The 19313-nt window shown below is 45.0% G+C and overlaps 1 protein-coding gene across 2 annotated transcripts in view; it reads right to left on the bottom strand.

Annotated features, from left to right (window-relative positions):
- Positions 1 to 19313, bottom strand: part of PID1 (phosphotyrosine interaction domain containing 1) — a 197564-nt gene that overhangs the window by 103305 nt on the left and 74946 nt on the right. For both annotated transcript variants that reach the window (XM_012728534.1, XM_012728530.1), the window contains exon 2: positions 2543 to 2689. In XM_012728534.1, coding sequence (XP_012583988.1) covers positions 2543 to 2677 — 135 coding nt within the window. In that variant the 5' untranslated portion in view covers positions 2678 to 2689. The remainder of the gene's footprint in view (positions 1 to 2542; positions 2690 to 19313) is intronic.

Raw genomic sequence — 19313 nt, 5'->3', positions numbered from 1 at the left:
GCCACCAGGGAGGGCCCCAGGTGTTTGGTTTTTTTTTTTTTTTTTACAGAAAAATAGATACAAAGGGCCATGTACAGAAAGTTGCCACTCCAGTACCTGGATAAGTGTATAGTGGACTCAAGAACACAAGTTAAGGAGCCGGACGCTGGAGCTTTTGTTCCCTCCAAGAGGACGCAGCCCAGGCCCCAGTCCAGGATGGCGACCGTCTACACCACAGCCTCCTCAGGACTCCCAGGGACTCCTGCAGAGCTTCCAGCCAGTGGAACGTGTCCGCCCCGAGAAGGCAGGGGTCTTCCCTATGGCCAGCGCAAAGGGCCGCTCCTCCCCTTCATCTAGCTGGCCCACACCAGGGCAGCCCTCTCGCTCGCTCCCTGTCCTCGCCACAATGCTTTCTACTCTAATCATGTCTTTTTAGAGGTCAAATTAATGAACCCGCCCTGGGACGATGCATGGAAAAAAATGTGTGAACCTCAAACAATACACTCCTTTTCAGAAAAAAATGACAGTCTTGTTCTCCCGGCATCCTCTGCTCTCCCTTCCATCTCCACCCCATATCTCCACTCATCTGTCCGTCTATGGAGAATGGCTATGTCCTTTCATTCAGGAATATCCTGCAACTGCGTTTTCTTTCCATCCCATGTAAACATAACTCTTGAGACGTTACCAAACTAAATTCTTATCCTTAAACTTGTCCCTGCAAATTTCAGCTTGCTTCTGAGGGAGCGTTTTCCCCAACACAAACAGAATTCAAAATGACTTGAGAAAACCTCTAGGGTGTGAATCACATCATTTGATCTCACGTGACTTTGGGCATTTTGTAATTCCTTTAAATCATCAATTCACCAGAAGTACCCCATACAGGGGACCCAAGGCCAGGCCGGCGGATCCTCTCTCTTCACTGGCATTGAGCCACTGGCAGCTCCCTCTGGAGCTCCAAGTGGCCTTCGAGAGCAGCCACTGAAAACTGTGTTGTAGAAAGTCCTACAATTTGCTGGCTTTGGCCCTCCAACGGTTCCCACAGTAAGACGGCGCAAATCTAAACTCCCGGCCCAGATGACAAGGGTTCCCCCACACAGGTCCCTGCTGGACCCCACGCTACCACCTTCCCAACTCTGGGTACCCAGACCATCCTGAAGTCCCCACCCCCTTTTCACCTCTGAGAACTAGCGACCCTCTTCTCTCTGCCTGACAGATCTCCCACAAGTCCTCTACAGACGGGCTTCCCCAGAAGCCGTTGCTTGTTTACTTCGACTTCCTGCTTTCTCCTCCAAGGAGAGGCTAATCTCCATAAAGACGCTGCCGGGTCTTGCTCACGCTGGGTCCCCCAGACTCCAGGGCCCCAGATCTCGCGGAATGAACGGGTGTGGGTGAGATGCGTGTTGCCCAGCCACTCAGGGCACTGTAGGCTGCAGTCTGGCCTCCGCTGAGCAGGAGCCGGGGAGGGGCCCAGACACCAGCCAGAAGGCCAATTGGCCTTTGCCTCCCTCACCTGCGAGCTGCAACGAGAAGCCTGTACCCACAGGTTATAAAAGAGCTGCAGGCCAGCGCGCCATTTTCCGCTCATACTTCATTTTCACTACTCAAAACAAATTTCTGGTGATAAAATCTGCATAAATATTTTCCTCGTTACTTCTAAACCAATTACTATACTCATCAACTCTTGGAATATCACGAGAGAAGGAATCCAGTCGCTTGCAAAAATTACACATTTCCTTTGTAGTTTTGTTTCCAAGACAGCATTATGGTCTCCACCAATGAAAAATGCCTTCTTAATGGATTCTGAGACATGAATATTACTACAAATTTTGAGCGCTACAGCAAAACAAAAACGTAAAATTACCCCGAAAGACTGAGAGGACCAATGCTAAAAGACTGGCTTTGTTCGGTTACTTAAGTTTTATTCAGGTTTCAAATACAAAGAGAGGAATCATCATTAAGGACGGAACCTTTCCTACAAAGCCTGAAGTTTCCAAGTGCAATAGAAAGTATGGGGAGGAAATGGTTTTGTCAGATAGACAAAAACAAGCCTTTCCTGGGTACTGAAAAAGCTGGTCAATGTGGGGTGGTAAAGAACAATAAAGCAGGGTGAAAATCTGCACCGCCATCGCTCAGTGAGCTGAGAGGAGCCCTTACACAGCTCCACTTTTTAAGAAAGGCACCATGGTGGGCCCTCCCAGGCTCAGCCTACGAGTAATTATCTTAGGATGCACAACAAGGGCCTCTCCAGTGGCTCAGCGGTTAAAGCCCAGCACTATGAAGCTGTCCCAGGGTTGGACCGCCCGCCTGGAGCTGACCCACAGGGCGCAGCAGACCTCTCCTGTCTCCCTGCTGCACCCCTCAGCAGTGAATTTCAGCACATCTGCCTGTTCTGCTCCCCACTCTGTCTCTGGAGAACCCTCTCACCAATCCCCACCTCTGGCCTGTACCCCAGTACTGTATGCATAACTAAATAAATCCATGAAGAAGAAGAAAGGCACCACAGTGAAAAAATCTTAGGACTCATGTCCGAGGCAGCAGGGCCACCCCCGGCTCCCCACCCTACCTTGCAGCCGCTGTGAGCCCTGGTCTTCATCAGGGGGGTGGTGGTGCACAGCTCGATGGCCTCGGGCTCATGGAAGATGACGGCTGGGAGAGGTTCCTTCTTCAGTGTGAGGACATTCAGCTTGGACTTCAGCATGGTCTGAAAGTGCTAAAAAGCAAGAAAAAAATCAGCCAATTCAATCACCCAGTTCAATACAGTTCAATACTAGACATCAAAGGTGGTGTGATGGGAGCACAAACCCCGTGCAAAATCTCTGTTACTGTGACTGTTTACCAGCGGCCAAGCGCGATTTAGTAAAGTGGAGGGAAAGCATGGCCAGTGCGTTGGCAACTGCAGCGGGGGGTGAGGGGGGGGGCATCACCAGACACACGGAAACACAGGGAGAAGGGCGGAGTCGCGCGGACCACGCTCCCAGGAGTTCTTCCAAGACAGAGGCAGTCCTGGAGATGCAATCCAAGCTGAGTAAGTAAGATGCGCGAGAGAAAGCTAGAGGAGGCCTCTGGAGGAAAGTGGAGAGATGATGCAAGGGGAAGTGAAGAAAGAGAACACAGGACTTTGCCCTCTGCCTGCCCCCTGCCCTGCCAGGCCTGGCTGCAGAATTCTAAGAGACTCTCTACTTCTCTGTGGCCTCTCGGACCATGTTGCCTGCTGTCTCTGGCCAGGACCCGAGGCAAATACCCACTGAACATGCCATGCCTGTTGGCACTGGTTTTTGAAGTGTGCTCAGAAACCAACCCTATGTTGCCGCTGCTCGGCTAAGCCACCCAGTGGGCGCTGTCTTGATTTGCTGTCTGTCACAGCAGCTTCGAAATCGATCCTACCACTTCCAATCCTGCCACCAAAGTCTTGCCACCGCAGCCCGGGGGATCCCCCTAAAAGCTAATTAAGCATGCCATCCCTCTAAAACTCTCAGCCTTTCAGAAAAAATTCTCAGTCCTTCCTTGTCATTGATACCGGACATGACTCACGGCCTCTACGTCTCTGATGTCTTCTCCTGCCCTCACTCCCACTCACCTGCCTTGGGTCAAAATAAGCGGCCTGCTTTTCTCCGGGAGACTAGGCCAAGGAGTCTGCAGCTGGGATTCTCTGAACACGCCCCTCCCCTCCTGCCTGGGGAGTCCGCACAGCTGCTTCCTCACCTTCTGCAGGACCCTGGTCTACGTCAGCTCCTGAGACATCCGCTGCACGAGCAGAGGCCTGAGTGCATGCACGTTGGCTGCTTCCAGGGCGTGCAGTCAGGGTGCGCCATGCTTGGCCTACCACCATCTTGAAATTCTTAGTAACTTTACCTCTGAGCTTGTGTTCTGTAAGCTAAGTCCAGTGGGACAGGGTTGCACACAGTGAGTAGGACGAGAGGCAAGACAGTTCGGGATTCAGCGAGATGCAAAGGGCGCACAAGGCGAGCTCGGGACATCCCTGACTTAGGCACAGACCGCTGACACCCCCGGGGCCTCCCTTCTGAAGGAGAACCTGCCCCCAACAAAAGTCAGCTGGGTCCTCGGAAACACGAACGCTCTGGGAGCTGTGTTGGATCATTTTCCTCTGTGAGACATCCCGGCATAGACAGCCCTTCACAATCGAGAGCACAGGGCAGGAGGCAGGAGGGGTGAGAGCCCGCCTCCTTCCAGTCCCTCCTTCCTGGTCAGTCAACCAGGAGGTGGAGTAAGGGCAGGACATGCACGTGTTAGAAGCGAGATAAAAGCAGGTGTGTGGCGGTTTTGTAAGTACTCACTGAGCTAATATTTCCAGTTTCCAGTGTTTTGGCAAGAACAAAACTCAGTGTGTGTGCAAACTAGCAAATAAATGCATACTGTGCTGTCGCAGTGACCTCACTCACAGAGGTGTGAAAGGTATGACAAATACAATGGTGAATGTGAAGTCATGCTAATCATCAACTCTTTAATTCTCTTGCGGCACAGCACTAACCAGCAAATTAAAAAACTGAGCAAAACATTACTGACTAGACCAAGAAAAGGAAAAGTTATATGTTCAACTCCTTTTAATGGTAATCTTTTTCTACATTTTGATCAGAGGAGACTGAATTTTCAATTCATGCTGACACCCACAAACTATGTAGCACATACATCCTCATCACTGTCAAGTTCCACCTCCAGTTTTGATATTCTTATCCCTATTCAACATCACTATGAAACTTAATCCATATGTGTTGTTGTATGGCACCACAGACCGGCTATAGGAGCAGAAGCTCTTTTATTCTGTGAAGTATCGAGGGGCCTAAAACAGCTCCTGACACGTCAGAGATGTCCAAGGCGTATTTATGGAAGCGATCCAGAGGACAAAATGAAAGAAGGCACAGTATGAATTTAAAAATAATGATCCCTACAGCAGGGTCCACAGACCAGCCCTGCTCAGGCAAGGAGGCCCTTCTGCATCTGCTGTGGCGTGCACAGCAGTGAGGGTGGGAGAGAGGAGTGGATGATGAAATGCATCCCCAAGGAAAGCACCAACAGCTCCCCTCCAATCCAATACAAAGGCAGTAGAGGTTTTTAAATTTGATTCAATACAAGCTCTCCATTTCCTAACCCCACATAGAACCTGCTAGAAATCCAGCCAATAGTCAGTTTGAGTGTCCACTGGTTAGACACCCCATGCTCAATCAAACAATAACCTGGGTTGCTGGGAAGGTAACTTTAGATATGGTTAAAGTTCATGGCCAGTTGAATTGAAGATTCGTCAAGATTATCTGGGTGAGTTTAACACAACAACTTGAAGGACCTTAGCAGATGAGCTGAGGCTCCCTGGAGAAGAGATTCTACCAATGCAGCATCAGTCTGTGCCTGAGAGTCCCAGCCGACCCTCCCTCAAAGCCTGCTCTGAGGATCTCAGACTGGCCCAGTCAGCACCCCAATCAACACCCCCAATCCTACTACTGTCTCTTGGACGTAACCCTGCCTGATAAGTTACATCTCAGCACAGAAACTTATCCATCATGATACTTCTTTAAATGAGATAGAGACTTGCCTTTCTACCTCCCAGCGAGTATTAATTTATATATTTGAAAACGTGCAGAGTCTTGTTTTAATGGAGTCATGCTACCCCATAAGGTAAGTTTCAAATGTGTGTCATGGAGAGAGAACTACACGTGCCACACCACAGTGAGGCCACCAGTCCACCCCGACCCCCCCTTTCCCATAACACCATCCTCCTTTTCCCGTTGTATCCCACCTCGTCCTTCCACACCTTGTCCTCTAGGAGAAATCTTCATATTGATCTAGAAGTTTCTGTCTTCGTTCCCAATTATTGCCACACAATAGAAAGTGTGGTGCTTGGAGAGTCCAAACGGTCTGGGAGAGCCGGCAATCACCCAGAGTGAGGGTCCAAAGTTGTTTCTCCCCAGGATAAAAAGCAGCCTGAGATGATGGGGTGAAGGAGCCACTGAGAATGTAAGAGAACAAGAACGGGAAACCTGACTGCCCCTGGCTTGCACCCTGCGGGGTTTCAGTGACAGCATGTGGAGCTCAGCCACAGAGCACATTCCCAAAGATGTCCCTAGAAGTGGCCCCGTGCTCCTCAGGGCTGGGCAGCCCCACATCCTGGAGGTTCTGAGACTGCCATCCTGTCCCCAATTTTATGACTGTCACACCGAACGTCACAGCTGACGGTCTAGTCGCTAAGCTCACAGAGACGCTGGACGTTGCGGGCACACACAGGACCCCCTTGATAGCTTGGCGAGGGGGGCTAATTAAAAAAAAAATAAGCATTTTAAAAATCCTAATTTGGGGTGAGGAAGATAGCAGATTCCAATTCCAGCTTCAACCCCATGTGCCGTGTAAGCCCCGTCACCTTGCTCCTCAGAGCCCCGTCTCCCACAGCTGGGTGTACCCTCAATCGCTCGCATTTTAGACCACACACCCCTGAGAAGAACAACAGTGGTAGGTGCAGCTGGAACATCAAGGTGCAGCTGGATCATCTCAAGGAATGCTCGTCTCTGCCTGAAAGGGTTCCCACAGTGGCAATGCTGTTAAACAAATGACTAGTGCAAATCTAACTGAAAGGTTCATTGGGAGAGCTGAAGATAGAAGCTAAGACAATATTGAAAATGAAAGAGAAAAAAGGACATTTTTTAAAAAAAAAAGTCGTCTCGTTCCTATGTTCATAGCAACACTATTCATAATAGCCAATGTAAAGAGACAACCTAAGTGTTTTAGGACTGATGAGGAAATTAAGGTGTGTTATAGGTACACAATGGAATACTACACAGCTATAAAAAGGCAAGAGCTTACCACTTGTGACAACATGGATGGAAACGGAGGGAATGATGCTAGGGAAGTAAGTCAGAAGGAGAAAGCCAAATACCAGATGGTTTCACTCAGTCCCAATATAGAGAAGCAAAACAGCGGCAGTCAAAAGCTAAACCAAAATAAACTCAAGAATAATGACTGTAGAACTAAGGTTACCCAGTCAAGGAAGTGGGAAATAGGGAGCAAGGTGTGGGGGGCCCCCAATGGGCTGTGGTGGAGGATTATGGGCACCTCGTTGGTGATGTGGTGTGATCACACACGTCTGACGAGGAGGGGACCTATATCCTTAATTAACATACAGTGTTGTAAACCAGTGTGTCCCCAACAACAACAAAATAACAAAAATACTTAATTAAAAAGAATATTTGTTTTGGTTTCAACCTTTACTGTGAGAAAATAAAGGAAAAGGGCGAAGTAAAATGCACATTATCTGACGAATCCCTGTGTCTACACTAACACACCTTTTCCTGACAATTTACATTTTACATCACTTTTCTTTGGAAATCGTCAGTAGTAGAGGTGTGACAGCGACAGCCCGCTGCCTGGGGGAGATTCCGCCAATGCTGTTTTATGGAATGGGGTGGGGGTGACAATGATGAGAAGGGGTACGTCACACAGGCCGTTGACCTGAGTGTGCACGTCCTTGACCGAGACACCGGTGCACAGGAGACCCGAGGTCAGCCGAACTGTCCTCCAGGAGACTGACCTGGAGAGGCCAGATTGGGACGATGTGGGCTGAGAGCCACTGTCCTTCACACCCACCACAGTCAGCCTGCAAGTGAGACCACACAGCGCCGGGGGATCTGACAAAGGAGTCTCACTTTACCATCGCTGAGGCCTGGACCAAGGGGTCTGACTCCCACCCACTATGAACTCACTGCCACTGTGCTTCCAAGTTGAGGTGCCTGACCGTGGCCACGAAAGGAGGCCACCAGTGCAAATGAATTCTCATCTGTGAGCTAAACTGAAACGCACAAAAATTTTAAAAGGAACCGTAACTAGTAAAGTACAGCGATGAAGAACAATGTCGTCCTTTTAAAAAGTGAATCTGCTCAGTTATGCCAACAGCCTGAACCTTGATGATAAAGTAGCACAGCAGACCTTAAAGAGGATATTCTCCTCCCAAGCCAGCCAAGTCTAAGGAAAGCCCACCGGGCTTCCCCCAATGAGACGAAATTCCAAGTCTCAAAAGCAGTCAAGTTCTGTCTGCAAGGACACTCCGTTTGGGTGGCCGGAACTTGCTTTGAGGAGCAAAGATCCACAGTCACAGCCTCACTGCCTGTACTTCAGGGCCTCTGTGTTCTTATCTGTCCACTTTAAAATGCCATTTCTATATCACGTCAAAATGCAGCTGCCGCTTGCACTTTGCACAAACGAGTGCAGCACTGACAACACAGCTCACAATGACAGAACACACTAGCACTACACCGAGCCAGCAGAGGTAGACTCGAGAGAAAAAGGAAACGCCACAGCTCCCGAGTGAAAGATGCACAGAGTCACATAAGGAAAATGCAGTATTCATGCTTAAAGCAGGACAGTGAATAGTGTCGCAGAAAATGAGGGCACTGTCCTGGACACACTAAACAAAGCTCCGCTGTTTGCATTTGGTGTTCATGCACGATCCCAAAATAGAGCCTCTGCATCAAGCCCCATTATGCGACGGGATAATCGCCGTGCGTGTATGATTTTACAGTTGGCGCTCCCTGCTTCTATTCAGGCATTAATCTCTGACAGTTTAGCAGGCGAACATTTACATATTTTACCAATTCAAATTGGGTGTAGCTCACCTTTGTATTGATTCTGCATCCAAAATATAAAGCATCTTTGGAAGGCAAATCCTGCCTCCTCTCTCTCTAAACAACAGGGACACTATTCTCAAATTAGAGGGAAGACAGGAAGGCCTGAACCCTGGCTTCATCAGCCTTTGCAGGGTGCTGTAACAGCTTTAACTTGCAAATTACCGATTCGGTCACGGCCCGTTCAAGTTTCGGAAATATTGCAAATGTAGGAGACTTATGAGGCACAAGTGGGTGAACCAAATTAATGAAGAACTTCAGCACCCCAAACAAGTGCTGATTTGTGCAAGTGTCAAACTTTGTAGGGCTCTGAGCTGACATTCAGGGTCACACTTCATTCTGTTGCTTTGGGAGTTGGTAAGAAACACAGTGTTCATTTGTGGTCTCCAAATATTTTACAGCACTTATTTTGTTAAAGTCTGCTCAGATCCCAAATAGGAGAAAAGAAATAACTGCGCTACTCCTTTGTGACCATTAATAGACTCTTTCATTTATCATTTCATATATGATGTCTGCTTTAAATATTTATTCTAGCAGTTTCATACCAAAAACTATATAAAAGAAAAATAGGTTTCAGTTAAACAGTAAATGATTTATCTATAGTTTACAGTCACTATGTGACAGAATATAAGAAAATTTTATTTCTCCCACTTGAATTTGCTTCATTTAAATATTTTTTAATGTGGAGCTTTGGTTTTGTGCTTTTAAAATGTAAAGCAGGGTTACAAAATATCCTAAATGTAGTAAATATATACAAAATTGCCCCATTTGAGCTCAAAGATTATTTTTTAATTTAATTTACACTGACCTGTTATTTCAAGAAAAGAAAGACTTGCACCGATTTAGCATTGACCTTCTTGTTCTCTGTATCTGCTTATTCAGAAAAGTTGCAGCTAATTTTAAAGGTCTCCATCCAGACACTCATAAATGTAAAGGTTGCCTATATATATATATGTATGTGTATATATATGTATGTGTATATATATATATATATTAAAGTGATAGCTATTTTTACACTGACTGAAAATACTCATGTTCACACACCCATATTTATTCATGCTGCTTTAATTATGGAAGCATTTCTTTTGAGCATCACAGATTCTCTCAGGAGATTATGTGGGAGAAACACAAAAATAACTCCAGGCCCACAGAGTATACAGAAAGTCCCCAAGGCTGGTGAAGACCCACTGGGGAGGGGGTAGTGTTTATTTCTGGTCCTGATACTTCTCTCTCTCACACACACACACACACACATACACACACACACACTCTCTCTCTCTCTCACACACACACACATACACACACACACACTCTCTCTCTCTCACACACACACACACACACACACACACTATTTTCCTAGCTTAAGTAGCTTCTGTTTCTGTCATCTTCCAAACTATTTTTCTTGGTCACAGTTATACAATGTATTGTTAATCACAGGTTGCAAACTGTTGGCCCGAATACACTTTCCCCCTATAACTCAGTTTTATTTGATTGAGAGGCTGTTTTAAGATTACAGTCCGAAGTAGTATGCAAAACATTAGATGCATATGACTAAATTTGGCATTTCCCTTTTTCTTCCAAGCCGGGAAGATCAGCCAGAGCGACTTGCATTCCCTCATAGAAGCAAGGAGCCCTAACTGGTGGTCCCATCCTCAGCTACCCGGACCATTTCATCTGCATTCAGAAGGCGCCTCTTTCTCCCACTGCCAGATTCCTCTTCTGTACTAGACACCAGTGGCTTTTTTATGCTCATTTCAAGCCTTCCCAACTTGCTTCATCTACATGACTTGCTTGACCCTTAGAGGCATTAGAAGACGTAGTCCCGATGTAAAATGACAGAAATTTCATCCGCTCATGAAAAAGTCAAGCACAGTTGAATTACCTCATAACTGTATTTAATTAACATGCAAATGCAACTAAGATAATGTGAGCAAATGAGAGATAGAGGGAAGTAGTGACCTAAACAGGCCAACCTGTTTTTTTTTTTTTTTTTTGGCCTTTAAAACAGGATGTGTACAGGCCAGGAATAAGGCTTTAGGGTTTTTGTTTTTGTTTTTGTTTTTGTTTTTTTCTGAGTAATATCCCCACATGTCTCTGGTCAGTATCGTACTGCACAGAATACAATTAAACAACCAAAGATCAATATTTTTGGCTTCCACTTTCAATCAAACAGGAGCAACAAAGACCATGTCACTTAAAACAACCAAACTGGAAGAAAGTTATACAACAGTTTGTGAGGCACTGAATATCAGGCGCTGAAGTGACTCCTGAAACAAATGAGTTCTACCGCCGCCCAGTTTACCACCTTGAGAATTTGCAGGCTGCAGTGCAGGGACGAGAAATACAGACAAGGCCCAGCAGACTCAGTGAGCCAAAGAGACAGAGATGAAAGGCTGGGAAGACAAAACGAGGAGAGATCTGCACCGATAGAGAACTCTTGAAGTCTGCAGAGCGTCCTCTTAAATATTCAGCTGAATATTAATCAGAATATGCGTGAAAGGAAACTAACCAAAGCTGGAAAAGAGCCAATAGGAGGATTAGAGATTAGGCTCCTGGTGCTCACACACGATCAGCCCCATCGCCTGTTCCCACCAATCAGACTAGAAAAACACATGAGTCCCAGGGTGCTGGGTGGAATACTCAAGAAGGTATATACCCCGAAACTGGGGCTCTCAACCCCAGACTATCTGCTGTCCTGGATCTACCTGAAAATCTCTAAAGGACTACCCAAAAAGATCAAAGATCTACACAAACAATTGAAGAGCACTTATAGGAATACAATAATATACAGCCACCAGCAAAGCTGAATCAATCTGTCTAGCATCCAATCAAAAATCATCTGACATACGAAAAGGCAGGAGAATAGCATCCATAATGAAGAGACAAATCAAAACCTACCCAGAACTGACAAAAGTGTTGTAATGAGTAAACTAGAGAATTAAAGTTGTATTTTATACATTCCCAAAGTTAAGCCAATACTGAAGAAATAAAAAAAAAGCCAAATCTATTTCAAGATAAAAACTATAATAGCAGAGGTGAAACTTATGCTAGGTACAATTGATAACAGATTTTTAGAGTAGAAAAAATGATAAAATTGAAGATATAGAAAAATTATTCAGAATAAAACAGAGCATAAGGAGGAAAAATACATCAATGAGCTGAGAGACAATTTCAAATATCCTAATCCATGTATAATTGGAGTCCTGGTTAGAATAAGGAGGAACAGGAAAAAAATGAGGAAATTATAGTCAGAAATTTTCCAGATTTGCTAAGATTATAAACCCACATGCACAAAAATTCCAACAAGCCCCAAACACAAAAAAATAGAAAGAAAATTATACTAAAGTATATTCAAACCCAGTTTCATAATCAAAGAAACAAAGATGATAGTTGGTTTTCTCATTGAAAATAATGTAACAAGACAGTAAAAATAACACCTTTTAGACCATAAAAGAAATTTGAAATGTGAATCAGCATTATGGACAAAGAACAAAAATGAAATAAAGCCTTTACTGACAAAGGAGACTTGAAATGATTCTTGGTCACTGGACATTTTTCATATAAATGTTAAAATCCATTATGCAGAACAAAAGACAAAAATCTGGCTCTCCATGAAGAAGACAGAGTCACCACATGAATAAGAAATTTCCTTATTTAAAATTCATTGGAAAATAAGTATTCTTAAATATTAAAACACAAATGCGTCATGCAAGTCCAGCATATAAAAAGGTAAGGTGTATTCCGACACTGTGACAAAGGTCAGAAAGGGCTAGGAAAGGCTACGTTGCAGCCTCCTCCAGCCCTCAAAGGAGGCATGTGCTGGCCTCCAGCCCAGCTCTCCATCTTTCTTGGAGTCCTAGCTCGAGCCCATTTAGAAGAGCACGTTAAGTAGACATGGGTTCCCTTTGGGTATTTACCAACCGTAGCTTCCACACTCTCATGTTAGGCCACAACTGACCTTAGAAATTTGTTCATCTTTTAGCTGTACTTTTCTTACAGAAGGCCATCATCTTTCCATGCTGGTACAGGTGGGTCATAACTTGTGTGTGATCTCTCTTCGGAGACCTTGTTTTCTATACATTTCAGACCACTTGGATGGAGTTTAATCCTGGCTCTTGTTGAGTTCAAAAGAATTTACAAGTTCATTAGTTATCTTACTCTTTCTGCTGATAGGGTCAGAGTGGTGCTTTGCCAGTTGTCTACATTCTTGACAAAGGCCAGAAGTCAAAATTCATATTGTTAATCACCAAAGAGTGTTTTGGGCTTGGAAGAGACACATCTATTATTCTGAAATACATATTAGCCTTATCTATTATTTCCAAGCCCTGCTCAGATACTTATGTCTCCGTGGTGCTGACTGCTAGCTTACTATGACCCTGCCTTCCTTCACAGACATGAGTCCTAGCCTCCCTCACAAATAAAAGTGAACACAGAAACCCTGAAACTGTATGTGAGGAACTATCCAGAAATGGCAGAGCATTACGAACATGAGCAACCTCCTAGTCAGATGACCTAGAGCCACCATCTCATTGCACAGATGAAGAGACTATGAAGCCCAGAGAAGAGTGAGGCAGCTTGTCCGAGTGACCCTAAGTTACAGGTCTCAAAGACAGCCAGCCCCAGAAGCCCAGCTGTCTAATGCCATATTCAGTCCTCTCCCGGCCCCTAGACCAGATCACTTCCCCAACCAGTCGCTAGCTCATACGGTAGCTGCAGTAACATCTTTTAGAACTGCATCATGGACCTAATTTTGTAATGAACAGTATAAGACTCATCATGAAATGGAAGCGTGTAGGTTTGAGCAGAGTCCAAACACAGGACTCATCATAAAACAGCCAATGACTGTGTGTGAGAGAGAGAGATAGAGACAGAAACACACAAAGCTTACTATACCACTCACCAGGTATTTTGCAGGATTATCTCAAAATACTCAAAAATATTCCAGTAAAGCAGGATAGATTGAGCCTGAGACATCCTCATGTCAGAACCCAGACTCTCTAACAGGAGGCAACATCACCCCAATAATTCTGTAAAGTATCTATAAGAATAATTGACCTGTATACACATACAGACACAAATGATCCGGGTCCTTTTCCCTCCGACTTTCTGTCGTTAAGTATCAACACCACTTTGAACAGGAGATTGCCTCTGCTCTCTTTCTGTCCATTTGTATTGTCTACCATTTCAAAAGGCAACTGGCAGTAATTTGACGGAAACTTTAATGTGAGTTATTTGTAATTCAGTAGCAGACGAAGCCTAGAGCAAGTTCGCCTGCGTAGGGCACCCCAAGATGCTCAGCGCGAGGGGCCTTTCCAAACCCATCGAGAGCAAGTGACAGCCAGAAGCAGCCCTGGGCTTATGGTCTCCCAAGTGGGAAGTGAGGACACAGAGCAGAGAATTAAAGCAATATCAGAGAAAACGCTTTAAAAAACAAAAATGAAGTCCAACAAGACAATAAGATTCAGACACTAATATAAATGAATTTCAGGTTCCAGAGACTGTTTCTTGCAGTCCCCAAGGGGCTTGATTTAGCTCCTGCGTACAGTCCCGACTCCGCGGGCTGGGGTCAGTGAATGGAAGCTCTGTTCCTCAGAACAGCAGACACACTTATAAACACACATGCGCACCTGTCCACGCGCCTTCGGGTTATTTGCGCTTCGTTTGTGCTAGGACGTTGTGCGGACAAAAATCTCTCTGCAGGACAATGTCCTAGTGGCTGCAGAACCGAGCATGACCTTAGCAGGTGGGAAGAAAACTAAAAATAACATTGTCCCCAGTCTTCCCATGGCCAGGAAGTCAACATTCCAGCGCTCTGGCAAGCCACGGTCACTTTGATCCGTGGACAGTGCTGTGCTCCAAAGCTATCGACTGAGGGTGGAGAATACACTTTCTGCACGATGGCCCTAAGAGAGTTTATAAAAATAGAGAAGAAAGTCATCCACACAGAGGGAGACAGGGGCTGCAACCTGATAAACCATGATCGCAGCTCTGAAGGCTTTTCTGAACTTGCCCACCTCCTGCCCTGGCAGAAGGAGCCTGCCTGTGCTAGGCCCGCTATGCCCGCGGGAACCTAGTGCCAAAACCAGTGTATTCCTCCCAAATGGCAACACGTACTGTCCCTACGTTCTCTTCTTTGTATCCCTAGTCCCCGGCAAACGGCCTGGCAAACAGTCACTAGATGAATATTTAATGAACAAATGGAATATTCGGTGAGAGAAGAAAAGACATTATGGGAATTTAAAAAGCGCCATCAACGTGCCCATGCGTTATCTCGCTGACTTCTCTCCCTCCATCCATGGAGTCTATGCCGCTCCCGCCCCCGCAGCTGCCCGGCTATGAAACCCACCCTGGCAGTGAGCTGGTCTGAGCCCACATGCCAGACACACAGCCACCCTCAGCCTTCAGCCACAGGGACATGATGACGGCCTCACGGAGCCACTCAAGTCAGGCAAGTTGTCCTGAGAAGGAAGCGCTCTGGGGCTGCCCTCCCACGCAAAGCCACATGGAGAGAGAGACCAGCCTAAGGTGCGCACCCCGACACCTCAGCAGGAAGGCTCCTTCCCGGGGATCCCAGCAAGATGGCGAACCGACCCGAGGGTGGGTAATGACTGCTTCCTCAGCAGAATCTGAAAGTACCTAGCACCTCGAAAGGGACTCCTTCTCCTCCTCCAAGTGGGCTGGGAATGGGGTGTCCTACCCGTCCTTAGGGACTCCACAGACTAAGGTCAGATATTAATCCATACAGCAAACGGAAGAGAGCCAGCAGAGGGAGAAGAAGAGGCACAAGACTGGGCGGCACTTGGAAAGCGGGAGGAGGGGGAGAAAGACCGTTCCTAGAACTGTCACAAAAATGTACACCGAAGTGGATGGTTTGTTGACAGAAAAAAACTATATAGGCCCTCCCTGGTGGTGCAGCGGGTTAAAGCACAGCACTTGAGAATCTAAAGCCGCTTCCGCATGAGTTCTATTCCTGCCTGCCCCGGAGGTGACCACATGGTGTGGCAGACCTCTCCTGACCCGCCCGCTGCTCCCCTCAGCAGTGTGCTTCGTAGATCTGACTGTTCTGCTCCCCGCTCTGTTTCTGGTGAAGCCTCTTGCCACCCCTAAGCCTCTGGCCTGTACCCCAGTTCTGTATGTACAAATAAATAAATCTTTAAAAAAAAAAAACTATAACTATATAGGTGCATGGTGTGTCCACCTGAAGCTCAGGTAAATCAGACCGACACCACATAACCAGCTCAATCACATGGCAGATGCAAATGACCATCAGCTGAACAAGGGCAATTAAGTTTGCCTGGTGGGATGAGCTGACACAGGCATCTGCTCGAGCTGAAACAGGTGTATGGAAGAAAGGACAATGATCAGGCTAGACATGTTTTGCGAAGATTTTTATACCTTTACTCCCCCAAGAGTCTTTTTAGACTCATTTGTCCTATTTTCCACCATGAATACCACAGATGCTCGTGTATCTGTGTCCTGCGCTACAGAAATCCCCATTGTCAATAATGAGGAATGTTTGCCTTCCCCACGAACCAATTTTGCCCCCACTGAAAATAAAGTGACAAAAAAAAAAAGTGGGGGGGGGCATCACAAGGCACACAAGACCATGTGACATGCCAAAAGGTATGGAAGTGAATGCCTCAGAGGTGAGGTAAATAGTCGGATTTGGTCTACAGAAGCTTACAAATGGCTACAAATTCTCAGTTACTCCTCATCGCAAAGAAAAGAATATCTGCCCCTCCCAGAACAGCCTCCCAGAGCCTGGCGACTTCGAGCTTCTCACCTGCAACACCACAGGCCCTAGACTTCCAGTGCCAGGCTGTGAAGAGACTCAAGGAGCCCTGGGAGAAGAGGGCACGGAGAGGAAGCATGGCAGCCCCACCATCCTGTCCGCCGTGTAAATAAGCCACATGGAAGTGGGTCCATTATCCACTTTTAGCTGCCTCAGTTGACACCCTGAGTTCTGTCTCCATTGCAGATTTGTAAGGAAAATAAGTAATTATTTTCTTTACGCAGCTAGGTTTGGAAGTGATGAGTTAGACAGTAATAAATCACTGGAACATTATGCTTACAGGCTTGTAGACACTACTCACACCTACCAAATCTCACAGCAAAAGATCCTACAAATGCACACAGTAGTCTTAACCAGCCTGCACTCACAGCTCTGAACAATGGTACATACCGAGGAACTCGAGAAACATTAGGGGTAAATAAAGGCGTTTTTAAAAGACAGACTCATTACTAGGGTCAAAGGTCATGCTTTGCTTGTCAAATATCTGTTTTCTCATTTGAAGCAAAGCTGTTCTATTTTATGAGTCAATTAGCTTGTCACCAAAGTCCATCACAAGTCTCTGTGAACAGTAACATCACTGTATTTCCAAGAAACAGAAAGACAATATTTTCAATTAGTAAAGAAAATAAACAGCCAGAAGAGTAGTTTAGAGTTAAGTAGAAAGTATTTTCAAATAAATACACATGGTGGGAAAATTGTTCCCGCCTCCATCCTGCAGTACAACATAAGGGGAGAGGAAGAGGGGGAAATAAGGAATTCTAGTCTACACTCCCAGTCACGAGCCAAGTCAATTCTGTTGCTAGTCTTCAAAAAATTACCCTTTGATAGAAAACAAATAAGAGCATTTCTTATCATTGTTTCCACTTACCATCTTCAACCAAATATTGACCTAAGCACTGGCCACTCACTAACAAAACACGAAGTGATTAGAAATAAAAACACTTTCAGCACTAACATGAATAGCCATGGTATTAAAACTGCATGACACATAACACATATGTCATTCATTTCCTCTTCCAGGAAACAAGCCCAGTGACTTCTCTGTATTTACAGCCATAAAGTTAAGTTGGAGAAAGTCAGGTACAATTACTCTCCTAAAATCTATTGATCTAACTGAACTTTGGGGTAAGGGGAGATACAGAGAAATTGTTGTGATTGCTTAAGAAGGATTTCACTCTCCCCACTCCTGAGCTTTCCAGCATCTGCCTCCAATGACAGAGCTTCCTTGCACATATTTCAAAAAGTAACATCTCTCAAAGCTACAAATTCAAAGCAGGTGCTTATTTAACATGCACATGTAAGATAACTTCTTATTTCCTTAGTTGTGTTCACATGCTCATACAATATGAATTTTGCAATTTCATTCAACGTTCCTTCCTTCATTCAAAAAGTTCTTTTTGAAAAGATAATTATCAACTTAGATTACAAACAAGAGCATGAGGAAATTTGACTCTCCACCACTGGACTGACTTAGTGACCCGAGGTCTTCTAGGTCCTCTTCCAAGGAACATTAATTGTTTCCTTTTGGCTCAGTGCCTCACTGCCTTTTCTCAGCTCATAGTTTTGCACCTGGTAGACTCTTCCCTGGGGGCACATGATTTTTACTTCCTGGATTCAACACACACTGCTAATACAACGTGTGCTACATATTGTTCCTTTTAGGTAATTAAGGTCCCAAATTCAAAAGTGTATATCCCAACAAGTCTCAGGAACTTGAGTTGACACTGATATCACGAATCTAACTTCCAGTACAAGTTGTTTCCTATAACACACAGTCTGTACACAAGCTATGTCTGACTTCAGCCATTCTTGATGAATGTCTACATCATCTGCCATGTCAATTAATGTTTTATTCCGTGCTATCAAGGAAAAAAGGAATCAAATCAGTACTAAGAACTCAAACATTTAATTTATACATACACATATGTGTGTGTGTATATATATATAACAGACATTTCTTGTTTTATATGTTCCTTCTCAGCCATGAAATTAACAAAAGGAAGCAAAATAACATAGTGTGGACCAGGAATAATTCCCCCAATAGGTCAAGTTGAGTGCATTTAAGTAATTCTACCTCCTCCATAACATAGGATGTTGCTGGAATTTGAATACTGGTCTGTCTATCTCTTAATAGATACCCAAACTTGGGAGTTCACTCACCCTCCCAAGTTTGTGTGTTCACCTGTAATGGGGGACATTTAAGCGTCGACACTTCACAAAGCTACATGAGGATTTATTAAGAAAATTAATAAGGCAGCTAACACAGGTCCTGACACAGGGCAAAAGCTGAAGGAATTGGCCATAATTGCGATACAAGTCATTATTACATAATCAGTGGCATTCGTGACTATGATTACTATTTTCTTTCCTTTCTTTGTTTTTTATTTTGATTTTGTTTCTGTCTGTGTCTCCCATTCTCTGAATTTATCCCTTTATTTTTCTTCCCCTCCTTTAGCACTGATTTCAACACTTCTTTACATCTCTCTGTAATACCAACTGACCTATTTCAACTAATGACCTATTTACTGATGAGTGGATTCTGAAGATTTCTGGTTTGAGTTCTAGTAAGGTAGTATTAAATAACATAAAAATATGTTAATTACACAGGCTAGAAAAAATGACTTGCCCACTTCGATATCTGGTGTCTTAAATCATCATTGTTACCATGATACTGGCTAACATTTATTGAGTTGTGTCTAAGGTGTTATTTTAAGTGTAGTGACTCAAGGAATGCCCATAACAATCCTCTGAAGTGGAAACTACAATAAAACCCACTCTCTAGAACTCAAAATCAAGGAATATAGAAGTTAAATAGCTTAGCCCATAGGCTGCCCAAACTCCAAATGCCCAAAACTGGACTATCTGTCTTCTCCAGAGCTCCTCCCCAAAACCTACACTTCTCTCCAGAGTATCCAGCTCAG

The sequence above is a fragment of the Condylura cristata genome, unplaced genomic scaffold, assembly GCF_000260355.1.
Source record: "Condylura cristata isolate star-nosed mole 26May11 unplaced genomic scaffold, ConCri1.0 scaffold00002, whole genome shotgun sequence".
NCBI lineage: Eukaryota > Metazoa > Chordata > Mammalia > Eulipotyphla > Talpidae > Condylura > Condylura cristata.
Note: the sequence above shows the minus strand (reverse complement) of the source record. Positions and strands in the feature narration are given on the sequence as shown.